Below are 13470 nucleotides of genomic sequence, written 5' to 3' on the forward strand. Positions count from 1 at the left end.
AGGCAGTGCTCACACCTGCTTCTGTAGTGCCTGGAAGACAACACGCCCATTACTGTAAAATAGTTCACCATGTCCTCTAGGCTAAGGATAGACTCTCTGCATTTAAGTCAATTAGACCTCTTGAAAACTTTACCCTAGATTTATATTGTGTCACTGAGGCATCCAAGTGTGGCTGCAGGGCTGGCATTCACAGTGCTGTTGAGATTTAGTTGGGGGGGTGCTATCAACAACTCCACCTTTGGCTCTGCCTAGTTGCAGACAGCTTGAAGTCAGTCTTCAGACACAAGAACCACCTCAGTGGGCAGAGTGTGCTTGCTGAACAAGGTTAAGAGTCAAGACAGAGCCGGAGGCAATGGTTTGTTTGAAAGTTTATTGAAAAATGCAATACAAGAAGCAATAGTGAACACTTAGGTCTGTCTAAACACTACAGCAATTGTTTCTTTGATTTACTATAAAAGTCCAAAATAACAGCTCCTGTGATTTACTATTCAAACTATAAAGATTTGCCAATTTTATTCTGTTGCAATATTTCCTATTTTTGTAAAGAAAAAATGTAAACAGCTATTCTAGACAATTCACCATTGTCTTAAAAATTTTACAAAGCTCCTTCATATTTGCAACTAAAGAGAGATTAAACTTGTAAAAAAAATACCCAAAAAACAAACCCAAAGTTGGGACACTAACATCTTTTAAGGTAAATGTACATTGTATGAAGTCAGCAAACCAGTTTATTAAAACCAGAAGTCAGGTCTCAATATAACTACTGCTGGGTGACTGTGGTCTGGCAAACAAACCTGCCTAGTCCAGTTTAATTGATTGACACAGGTCATGATGCTCCTTGCCACCTTTTCTATGAAAATGTTCATTCATATATATAAATAGCTTCCAAATAATACACACTATACATTCAAGACAGTCTCACGCCGATTTTGTGAATTAGGGATAGCTGGGAACATTCATATTACTAATAGACCTTGTTTACTCATATTGATACCAGCAGTTCTGGTCCCCTGAAAATGCACAATTCACCACAAGTCAGATTTAAAGTAAACCCTGACCAGCTTATGGTAGGGGGAAAATGAACAGCAGAAGAGGATACAGGCAACCCTGCAGCTGTTTCTGGCTAAGGTGGAAGAGATTATTTCCAGTGTTAGCAGTAAGCAACTCCGAGGAATAGTGAGTGTGTTACTGAAAGCTCTAGGCTTCCCTGTTTCTCTGAAAAGCTAAACTGTTCCAGTCTGAGCAGTTTAAGGAACAATCAATGTCTTGGTTCAACTTCTGGCTTAGGAGAACATTCCATGTGTAAGGTCTTGTCTGAGACTCGGTGGAGTTAGGTAGGAATCCCTCTTCAGGTTACATAACAGACTCTTGGAAGGTCCATGCTATCCTATACTTTCAGAAGCCACTTCACTTTGGACTGACTTGTGCCCCTGCACAGCTGTGTGCTAGAGAAAGGGGAACTAGAAAAAAAAAACAAATGCTCATGTCCAAAGGGAACTGCATGAATGAGCAGTACAGCTAGTGGATACCCAGAATCCAGCAAAAAGGCTACTCTGCTTTTTGGGTCCCCTCTGAGCAGCGACTCCACAGTCAAGGTAAAAGCAGGCTATGTGCAAAAAACACCTACACCCAATCCTTTTGGAAAAGAACAATTCTCTCACTAGCAAGTTCCTCCACCTGGGAAAGATCAAGAACTTTGCCTACCCTTATCATTTTTATGTTAATTTACACCACACCTAGTGTAAAAGCATTAGGTTGCAGCGGAGACAGTGTTTAGTGCTTCCTTCATTGGAGAAAGTGGCGTATCTAAACCCTTTCAACTACCAAATGCCTAAGTGTTACGGGAAGATAAACATTTGGTAGCTCTAAACCCTATGAGGGAAGAACCTGTCACAAGCAGCTCTTCAATGACTGCTGCACACTCCTGTGTATGGGGGTGACAGCAGAAAGGGATGCTGAAAGGGAACAAGCAGAAAAGGCAATCTCAGCAGACACTCTCCAAAAGCCAAGTTAGTAGCTGTAAAAAGGCTCCCTGACTAGTGCCAGTAAAGTTATGCAGTTGCTTGGCCAAGGCTGAGAAGAGATCAGAAGACAGGCAGTTAAAAGGATCTCTCCTGCAGGAAAAGGGGGGAGGGCTGCAGAGTGAGACTGACACAGAGGGTCTGCAGCAACACCAGCTAGCCCTCAGACTTCAAAAGGGGCTGGAATAAGCTGTACCCACCTGAGCTATGGAGAGGGCTTACACTTAAGCAGGATTCACATAAAGACCTTTTAGCCCTTTGCTGCATGTGCTGTGTATCTCTGGGTGAATGAATTCATGCTCAGCACTGAAGATGCTGCTGCGTCCATGTCACTGCAAATGTGTTCTGGCACAGGCTCCCAAGAACCATGCTCAGCGGGGCCTGTTAGGTTAACGCAGTTGTTAAACAGGAAGGTTGCAGCCTGTTTATCAAATGCACTGCTGCCACCCAGACCAAGGGCAGAAAGCCAGAGCTGGCACCTCAGAGGCACACTCAGGAGGGACCAAGGAAGTACAGCTTGCCTTGTAGTTGTTCCATGTGGTAGCACCCGCCTGCAGGTAGGGAGAGGCAGCATAGCTCAAACAAAGGAGCGGCTTGCGTAGGAACCTGGATGCTGAGACCTGCGAGGGCAGCCAAAGGCTGGGCTTATCAAGCAGTGGAGGATTCCAGCAGCTCCATAATTCTTCTAACAGAGAAGGGGTCTCCAGTCAATACTGGCAGCTTAATTAAAACTGAATTAAGAAACATGGAGTGTGGTGACAGTGTGATTTTAAAGACTATTTCCAGCCAAGTGGTAATAGCTCAGCCTGAGCTAAACTCAATGTCCTTTTTTAAAACACATTGTTCAAACTTTAAATAGCAGAAAGCTTTTATTGCTATTTTCTCCTCATCTTGGAATGAAGCTTTAGCAGCCCCGGGCTCTGCAGTGCCCTCATGACCACTGACGTGCCACACCAGATACAGAAGTACAACCTCAACACCCTATTTTAAAAAAAAAAAAATACATATTGCTTGCAATTCTATGGGGATATTCTTTACAAAAAAACACCCAACAAACACTTTAAAAACACTGCTGGAAGGAAAAACCAGGGCGTGATTAAGACATTTCTATTAAATACAGTAGCAGTGAAAAATCACCCCGAACTGCCATGAAATCAAGTGCACCCTACCCTAGGTAAAAAGTATTATTCCCTTATCTTTAAAGCCAGGACCACAAAGTGGCCAGTTCACAAATTTATAATTTCCATTCACGTGAATAGAAAATGCTAGTCATGCCTGCCTCCCCATAATACACTGTACGTAATTAGAATTTTTTTTAAAAAGGTAAGTAGGCCACAGGCTGGTGAATAATTGAATCCTGGAAACACGCTATAACTTTCGTGCCTTTCAGAAAGCAGGCGTGTCTTCTTGAACCAGACACTGAAAAGTGCAGGCTACTCTGGCCCTGGTATCTCATTCCAGTATGGCAGTAAAGAAGCTAAAGTATTACAGACACATCATTTAGAGAGTCGTGAGGGTGGTCAGTGCTTTGAATATGTCTATGGTTGCTTTGCAAGCAGTTTGACTTTAGCAACCAATGAGAACAATCTACACCCATGAGGCTAGCCTGTCCAAACACAGCTTACACGTCTAAGGTAAGATTGTCTAAGGGACTTTAAATTAAGTTAAAATAGTGCACCCCCCCTGCCCAGGCACAGGGGTAATGTACTTAACTTTAAATAGTACTGGAAAAAACATGATTTACAAACTTAAACACACAAACAAAAGGGGGGGGGGAAAATCAATGAGGCTCAGAAACCTATCACTGAAAGCTGCATAGCCTATTTCATAGCATTCAGAGCCCACACCCTATAAGCACACACTTCTATAGGCTTATTAATTTAATGGCATCTAAAGAGCAAAAAAAACCTGGTAGGTAGCATTCAGCAGATGCAGTCCTCGGAGGAGCAGAAGGGGGAGGTGTCCTGTCACAGTTCTCTTGAAAAGCTCTACAATTCACAGTATAAGAGACACTCGAAGGAACTTCCAGTATTCCTTAATCTAGACAGCTATTAACGTGTGTGTGTGTAAGTTACACCACAAAAACCCTACCATGTCCAAAGAACATTAAGGGTCTGAAACCCACAAAAGCTAGAAAATTGAGTAAGGCAGAAACTCTGTTCTGTGCACCTGGGCATCGGGGGTTGGAGTCTCTGGAAATACCTACGGCCAATTGTAGGAGGCAGTCAGAAATGCCCCTGCCTTATTAAACTGACTCTTCTGGCAGAAGAACTCATTGCCAGGTTTCTTTGCATCTTTGATTACATAAAAATTCCATGCCTCGCCTGGGTGTGACTTTACCTCCATTTTACCTGATGAGGCTGGACAAAAAAAGGACTTAAATGCCAGTTCTTTGAGAGCCCCGTGGGTTTTGCTGGGACCTCTGCTGTAAAAATGGATCTGAAAGAGGCTGAGAGAGGGGGAATGCAAAATTGAAAACCTGTAAAAAAAACATTCAGTACAGTGAGAAGTATGGCATACTGTCTGTCACAATATAAAAAACTATATTCAAAAGGATCCATTGTACTCTGGAAAATTCCAAGTAAATGTCAAAGCACAACTCCTAATAATAAGCAATATGAAGGTTCAGTTTCTGAGAGTAAAGATTGTAAATCCGAGGTCTTTGTGCTCCAGGTAGTTTCCTTGTTGTTTTGCTCGTATTTGTCTTTCTCACGTTCCTTCAGTCAGGGAGAAACACTTCCTGGAAAGAGACGTTTATGGAAGGTTACACATCCAGTACCACTGCCCGGGTCTCCCAAGACACCGCGCGAGAAGCGGAACAGGGTGCTTCCATTTCTCAGAGGGTTAAAAGCACAGGTCTAAATTTTCACCTGCGTGCATGAAAGTAAGCATCCCAAATGACTGGCCTAATTATTTTTTCTGAATCTCCACAAACCCCTAGTATGGTGAGAGCTGCGAGTGCTCAGTCTCTTTCACAAAGTAGGCCACTTTTATTTAGGCAGCTCAGTGCAGCTTTAGGACTCAGTTCAGCCCTGGAGGTTTGAAAACATACACAGGCCTTATCGTCCTGCCAACTTTGGCACCTCCTCTTGTCAAGTAGTGAATCCCCATTCATTCTCTCTCCAGCTCTCAAACTGATCTGGGCACTTTGTTTTGAACAGAGCTGAAACAGGAGAAGAGTGTTTATCTGGTTATAGATCAGGCCTAGATACCTTTGTGTCCTTGTTAATCTGTCCCCCATTCACACCCAGTAAATCAGCCCTGCTGTGTTATAGTGCCAGTACAGCAGGAGTTATCTGGCACGACCAGAAAGACAGGCTAAAGCCCAAGGGAATTTCCCTCGTAATCAGTTGCTAACAGTCACCCTAATTGTAGACAAGGGAGATTTAGCCAAATTCCAATCTGGGTAACTGCATCCAGGCTATCCAAATTAACCCACCTCCTCATCGGAAGCAAGCATTTCTTGCCCTCAGATTGTTGTGATATGTATGCCAGCCCTTCCTACTCTCGGCTACTTTTTGTCTTTTTGAAATTGGTACCCTCAGCCAGTCCCTCAAAACTACTGTAGTTCAGTATGTTTCCACTGAATCAGAGCCCTTCTGCACAGAGGCCTACCTTACTGGGATCATTTGACCCCTGCTGACTGCCTGCCCTTTGGCCAGGGGGCTGGACCTGATGATCTTGTGAGGTCCCTTGCAGCCCCAACATCTATGAAATCTAGGTAACTAACACTGGCAGTCTGCCTGCTGTAGAAAGAAGCCTCTTTAATTCACACTCTTTCATTAATGGTTGTTTGCAGCAAACCTTCTTTCTGAAGGTGGTCCTGGCACGTGGGTCACTTCTGACCTCCACCCGCTTACCTGACCTGGCTATTCTTCAGCAATCTCAGTTTCCTGGTGAACGACCACTTTGGTCACAGACATGTCTGGATGCTGTTCTTTGGCTTCTTTGATAGCCTGCACTAGAACCTAAAACAGAAACAGTACTTTCAGAGAAGCACTTTGGGCCATGTACATGTTCATATTTTAAAATGAATTTCACTTCAGACTCTCACACATCCCTATACATATAAAGGGTGAAATCCCGGCTGCACTGAATTTCATGGTGTCAGGATTTCACCTGTCTGTAGCTTTAAGCAGTTGGTTGAGGGAATTAGGCCACCCACCCCAACCCAAGTCAGAGGGGAGACAACCCAGGACAGCAGGTCTGGGTGACAGGTCTCCTTCCATTTGCTGAGCTCTGGCATCACCAGTCTAACGGTGGCTTGTAGAAAAGTACTGGCTCCAGAAGACTCCCATACTAGAAGCCCTGTGATCAGCTCTCTGGCAGTTGTAGCTACCCTCCCACACCTTGTCTCATGCCCTGCACTTGCAAGGACGCACTGCTTCCGACCAAAATGTGCCTTCCTCCAAGTGGCTAGTTTAAGCTTACACCAACTTACTGCTCTCCCTTGCAATTTTCCAATCTAACGATAATGCTGCCACCTTTGTTTCTTCCCCAGCCACTGATCACTTCATTCACATGCTACATTCTTTTCCACCATCTATGTAAGGCCCATCACTCTCTGGAAAGTCTAGAGGGTAGGCATCTTTGCACCCTTGTAAAATACTCCATACAAAAGGGTGCCGCAATTCCAAGAATGTCTGTCCTCGCTGCAGTATAAACAGCAGTAACTTCCTTATTCACTCTAGCATTTCCCATCTTTGTAGCACTTCAAATTGCATGAAAACTGGAATGACTGAACTTGCTCATTAGCTTTTATACTCCTAAATTGGTTTTATGAGTGTTACCAGGAAAAAAAACAAACCGTTGCACGACCTTACTAGGAATTGGACTTGATGGCCCAGAAGGCCCCTTCCAGCTCTATGTTCCTATGCCCTCCTTGAACTACATGGTGTCAAAAGACAACTGTTATCTTTGGGGAACAATGAAAATGGCTTTAATCCTTCAATCTGAACAGAAACTAAGCAGCAAACTGAATATTGAAGCTAAATCCTCCTGGAAACAAGCAGCCTTTCAGGGAGAAATTCTCCTCGCTACACTAAGAGGCAAATTTAAAAGCATCAGAGACCCACCACACACTCCACGGAGAGTGGCCATTGATGCAAGTCAACAGACCTCTCTTCTAGTAAAAAGAAGCATTTTCCCCAACAGAAGGTATTGCAGGGATCAGAACTTAAAGAGTTTTTCTATTCAGCTGATTCCATAATCAAATAACATGCCCTTGTTCTTAAAGGGCCTAAATAGACTATAATTGTGCACCTGCTGACCTGGGATGAAATGACAAATGTCATGACTGCCCTTATATCCACATGATGCAGGAACTGAACTTAAACTACACAGGAACATCCTGAATGGAGCTTTCATAGCCATCTATATGACACAGTATGGGGCAACCAGGTGATTGGCAGGTGAAAAACTTAAGATTGTGATTTATGGGCTGTCCTGAAAGATAGCTGCCTTGTGACTTGGGCTTCCAAAGCCACCAACTAAAATGCCACAGATGTCTGCACTAGTGGAAAAGGAGTTGAGTGTCAAGTACCTGGCAGACTTTTGAATATAATATTTGTCTCATTTCATAAAAACAAGAATGTGGAGTCCCATTAACTAGGTCACTGTTCAAGTGAGAGGACATTATTATTATAATGGGGAAAGGGACTGTTCACAAAAGAAACAGCCGATAGCTGGAAACGCAGCAAATCTGGTTAGATCGTCATGCCAAGGGGATTAATAATGATTAAATTATCCTCAAGGGGCTTGCCAGCAGTAAACATTTTCAGTGATTTGAGAGCTGTATTTTGCATGCCATGTAACAAATGATTTTTGACATTTATAATAAAAAATATATTGCAAAAATTTCAAGTGCAAACTGCATGCACTCTGGCTTGCTATGTGCAAACTGTTACAGTTCCTTATTATACAAATTTGGACCCTTCACTATGTAAACATCACATAACTGTGATGAGGTAAAACATGCCATTGCTATGCACTTTTACATGCGTGGCTTCCACAAACAGAAGATATCTGCAAAATGGAACAGCAGATTAAAGCAAGAAACGATGAAGTGTATCCAGTGCTTCTGTTGAGCTCAGGTGCTAAGCAGAATACCATTTAAGCAGACTATTAAGAGTGTATTCCATTGTGATTTATCGCAGGTGTACTCTCGGAAATGACTAATTATGATTTAACAGATAATGAACTGGCAAAAAGTTTTGCACACAAATCAATAGGACTCTGGCAGGGAGTCAGTGCGATGACTAATAAGACCATAGTGACAAGCTATTTCTGTGACTGATTAACCAGATTTCACTGTAGTTTTGTAAAACTGCAATTCAGGTTTTTTTAAAATTGTGCATTAACCTTTTAATTTCCAGGAGTTGCTCAAATCTCTATAGGGAGAATTACCAGATTCTAACTCAAGGACCCAGCTACTGATTCAGTTCTAGTGCCTGGGAACTGTTCAGGCATTGAATTTTCTCTCCCTGAGCTTCAGTTAGTGAAGGGGCGGGCAAAATACGGCCTGCAAATGGGCTTTGTTCGGCCCGCAGCAGGTCCCTTGGTCGAGGGGACCACCCTTGGGCCACCTGGTCCCTTGGCCATGGGGGAGAGGTTCCACAGGGCCCATGGGCTCTGGGCTGTTGCAGGGTGAGGGCAAGTGCTGACTAGCTCAAGGGGGCAGGGCGAGCTCACATGCACACCCCCACCATACCCACAAACACCCCCCACACACAATCACACACCCCACAAACACCACTGCCACTCACACCCTCCACCACATGTACCCCCCCCCACACAGCCACACGCACAAACCCCCAGCCACCCAAACTCATCAAGTGGCCCTCCAGCCAAAATAACTGCCCACCCTTGACTTGGTGCATGAGTCTCTCATCTCCAAATAAACAGAAAAATGAAATATCCAGCATAAGAAGGAACATTTCATGAGGGCTGTTAACATGGTGAAGAATGTTTCTGATCTATTTTCCCTCAACTAAGCTGAATAAGGGTTTTGCCAAGAGAAGCGTGAGCTTTCAAACATCTGCATTTCAGATTAGTTTCAGTCAATTTAGCAGTAAAAAACAGCAGCTCAACTTTGCACTTCCCAATAGTCTTCAACAGTGGCTCTGAAGGTACTTTCCAAACCCTGAAACATCAAAATATGCCGAAGAAAATATCCCAGAAGGATGTCCTCAAATATCCTCTAGCCAAGTGAGGGGGGAGGGAAAGTCATTTGTTCCTATTTTAATATTTTATTCTCTTTCTATCATTTCTTTTCTCTTTTATTATAAGCTCCCCTGCGCCTTTTTGGGAATGGCAGCATATGTATCAACTATGTAGACATCTAACTTATTTTTATATTTTTACTTATTTTACATAGCAGTAAAGGCAGAAGTAGGTTTGAATGCAAGGGATATAGAACAGCCCAGAAAAGGACACGAGCACCCAGAGGCCAAATCAATATTCAAACCACATGGAAAGCAATTGTAAAAACACTGCTTTTAAGAATTATTTGCCATTAGCTATGAGATGTTTCAGAGTATACAATGAGTTTTAGGCTACTCAAATGTTACTTGGGTTGTAAAAAATCAAACCATTGTAAACATATGTACACAAAGCCATAAATTCATGACACTGTCCTTGAAAACTGGGCATTTCTTTAGAATCTAGTAATTCAACCCCTAATAGTTTTTGGATCAGGCCATGGTTAATAAAGTTTGCTTATAGCTTCAAGCTGAAAACTAACACCCAGCTTGGCTGGTTTTGGGTGTCTTCAACATGCAAGCAGCCGAGCCTGACTGCAGCTGACACCTGCCTCCCACTGCAGGCAATGACAGCAATCATGACTAGAAATTTTTCTTTCACCTCAGTGTAATACAGCATCTTTGACTAGCTTATATTATGGATGCATGATACTGGTCAACAAAACACAGCTAGCTAGAGATAATTGTAGTGCAGACAAGTATATGCTTCCAACAAATCTCTGGCAATATACATCTCAACCATGACTTTTAATATTCCAGACCCAGACCTCCCTCCAACAGGAACTGCCCAATATAGTCATTTTCTTGGATGAAGTATCCTCCAGACCCATATAACTAAAATTGAATTCCAAGTGTGGTATCCAGACCACTGAGCCATCACTGCCAATCTTAGAAGCCAATGACCACTCATTAGACAGCTGTTGTTCATAAAAAGAACAGCCTTTGGAAGTCCTAATATGAAGGCATTTACTTTCTACAATCTGGTAAATATTATCTCTGTGGAGTACCATTAAAATGATTTCTGGAGCCTTAATTCCATTTAGCATGAGCAAAAACTTACTAAAAGTTTCCTGATGTCTTATAATCATCTTCCAAAAGCTTTTAAGTCACTTATTTCAAATACTGAAAAACGTGTTTGTAACAAACCAGTGACACAGCCATTAAAATGGCAACCCTTTGTGCACTGCTTTTTATAAAGATTGTGATCAGAGTATCACAACAGAATTCAGTTCACTCCTTCCATGCCCTGAAATGTATCAGCAGTAATACATGCCACTCTGATGATCATTAAGTATCAATAAATTTATGGCATGAAGACAGCAAGCTATAAGAGTCACCCTGGGGATACTCGCAGACATTTTTCTAATTCAGCTCATCTTACACTGTGCATGATCAGCATGGATCCTGGTTTTCTCTGTTTAAAAATAGCAAATTCTATGATCAAAACACAAGTTCTCTGATCAAAACCCCCCAAATCTGCATTTTTCATGCTTAAAATGAAATGCCACTTTATATATAATTTGGAAGCCTACTAGTGCCTCAATCACTATAATAAAACACAATCTAAATACCTAGACATTTGGCATTGATTTGGGGGCTTTTATCATGGAAAATCAGAGCTCCCCTTGCCCCCTTAGCCATGCCTGGACCCATGTCCTGACGAGCAGTCCCTCACAACTGCTTTGTAGCACTGAGCAGCTCAGATATGCCAGTGCCCCTCACTCCCCACCCACAACTCCCAGCCCTGCCAAAGGGGACCCCCAGTTGCTAGGGCTATGAGGCCAGGGGCCTAGTTCTGCAGCCGCGCCCAAGCCCTGGCTGCTACCCATGGGAGGCAGCAGCTGCTGCCGTGGAGGGGAACATGGAGTCCAGAGCTCTCCCTTTCCCACAGACAGCACAGCCGGAGCAGAGCCTGTGGGGCAGGAGGGGAGGGAAATGTGGGCTGGCCACTGCAGGCTTAGCAGGAGGGGGGAGAAGGCTGGCTCCCCACCACTGCATGCACGTCTGGGGTGGTGCATGGGGTCACATGCACCCCAGATTTGTGTGCAGGGCAGGTGTAGGCTGTGGGCTTGGGGCTCCCTGCCCTGCTGCCCTCCCGTTGGGTTGTCTGCAGCCCAGCAGGCAGGACCCAGCGTGGCAGGGCAGGGCAGAACAGGACCAGGTGCTGCCACCATGAGTGCCACACTGCCATGATGAGGTGCCCTCCATGCCACCACCCCTGCTGCTGTTAAGCAGACAGGAGGGACCGCACCATGGCGGCGCCAGGCTCCCAGCAGCAGCAGCAGCATTAAACTGCCCTGCCCCACCCCACTCTGCCCTGCTGCACTGGGTCTCACCTACTAGGCTGCAGAGTCCTGAGGGGGTGGTAGCCACTCCAGGAGTGCACAGAATGGCAAGAAGCCAGTCCCCCCAGACGAGCCACTCGTGGCTCCATCTTGCTCCCCAGCAGGGCGCTGTGGCTGCACATTCCAGCCCTGGGCCCAAGCCCCACACACTGCCAAGGCTGGGCACCAGCCCCAGCCCCGCCCAACTCCCTCACTATGGGGGCCTCAACTGTCACTGAGTGCAGGGCTCTGGATCCTTATTCACCATATAAAAATGGGGCAGTTGCAGGGCTAGGGAAGTGTTAAGCTGGCCCTTGGCAGTGACATTTCTCACAGCAGTGTGCTGCTGCGACTCCACTCCATTTTATGTAGCAGGAAGCATGAGCCCACCCTGCCTCCATTCTGCAATGGTGCAAACTATCAGATATCCCTGTTGGGCAGAAGGAATCACAGCTGCACTCAGGGAGTATGTTGGGGCAGGGGGTCTTGTGGTGCAACAGCAAAAACATGGCCACCACTAATCTGGCACAGAAAGTAATCTGTAGATTAGAACAACTGATTAGCTCTTTTTGTAAACTCTGAACAGGCTCTTGTTTGGCCAGCTTACAATGGCTCACCTGGTCATGGTCAATGTCTGCATCTCCTGTGATGACAATTCTTTTTTCAATTCGTGTCTCTGAAATTCCACCTTTCACAGTCTAGTATGAAAGAACATAGGTTACAGTTAGGCAACAGTGCAAGAACAGCAAACTGAGTTAACAAAGTGAGTTGAGGCTGCTTTCCAAATATGGCAGTCAAACAACTTACTGCCTATGAAGCAGTGATGGTAGTCTGACAGTGATATTTTTGTTTACGCTGGCAGTGAGAGGTCATGGAAGACGAAGAATGGGAAATTTGTTTCATGATAATGCTCAAGTGCAATGTTTCTTTAAACCAGTGGTCCCCAACCTTTTTAAGTCAGAGATCACTTCTGGAATTTTAAAGGAACCCGAGATCTACCCTGTGCTGCCACCCCACCCCACCCTCCTCTGACCAGCAGGCAAGTCTGTGGGGGAAGGGGCAGGGGTAGGAGAAAGGGCCATGGGGGGGTAGGGTGCAGGACAGATCAAGGCCCCAGCCCTAGCTCCACTGCCTCCCTCAGCCCTGAGGCCTCAATCTGCACCCCCTGCCCAACAGCAGGGAGGGAGGGAAAGGGGCTGGGTAGGCTGCAGCTGCGGGCTGGGGCCAGGCTGTTTCCAGCAGAGGCTGGGGCTGCACCACAGCATGTTGAGGCTGGGCTGTTCCTGGGTGGTGGTGGCGCTAGAAGTGGGTCCATGGAGGGCTTCAGCTACCTGAAAACTCGCTGTAAGGCCTCTGCTGGGTGCACAGAGCAGCAGCAGGAGCCCCCCCAACAAGTCACCAGCGCTCGATCCCACCACCCACCCGGCCAGGACCCCATTCAGCAGGCTGCTCCTGCACTCTGTCCCTCGCCCACACCGACTGATCTGCTGGGCGGGTGGGGGTGGGTGGAAGAGGTGTATCTGTGCACACGTGTTTAGCCCCCGCAGCCGAGGAGCTGACTGCAAGAGGCTCCAGGATCGACTGGTCGATCTCATAGTTTCACAGTTGATCGGGTCGGAAGGGACCTGAGCAGATCATCAAGTCTGACCCACTGCCATGGCAGAAAAGTACTGGGGGTCAAACGACCTCAGCAAGGTGTTCATCTAGCCTCCTCTTAAAGACTCCCAAGGTAGGACCCAGCACCACTTCTCTTGGAAGTAGGTTCCAGATCCTAGCCGCCCTGACAGTGAAGTAGCGCCTCCTGATATCTAGCCTAAATCTACCCTCTGCCAACTTGTGACCATTATTCCTAATCACTCCTGGTAG

The 13470-nt window shown here is 45.4% G+C and overlaps 1 protein-coding gene across 20 annotated transcripts in view; it reads right to left on the bottom strand.

The window, feature by feature from the left end:
* Positions 1-355: 355 nt before the first annotated feature.
* Positions 356-13470, bottom strand: part of EPB41 (erythrocyte membrane protein band 4.1) — a 152743-nt gene continuing 139628 nt past the window's right edge. For all 20 annotated transcript variants that reach the window (XM_019547678.1, XM_019547687.1, XM_019547686.1 and 17 more), the window contains 3 exons: positions 12222-12302; positions 5882-5989; positions 356-4761 (listed from right to left, as the gene is read on the bottom strand). In XM_019547678.1, the coding sequence (XP_019403223.1) occupies positions 5891-5989; positions 12222-12302 (180 nt within the window). In that variant the 3' untranslated portion in view covers positions 356-4761; positions 5882-5890. The remainder of the gene's footprint in view (positions 4762-5881; positions 5990-12221; positions 12303-13470) is intronic.

This window comes from Crocodylus porosus, unplaced genomic scaffold, assembly GCF_001723895.1.
Source record: "Crocodylus porosus isolate Cpor-Errol unplaced genomic scaffold, CroPor_comp1, whole genome shotgun sequence".
Taxonomy (NCBI): Eukaryota; Metazoa; Chordata; order Crocodylia; family Crocodylidae; genus Crocodylus; species Crocodylus porosus.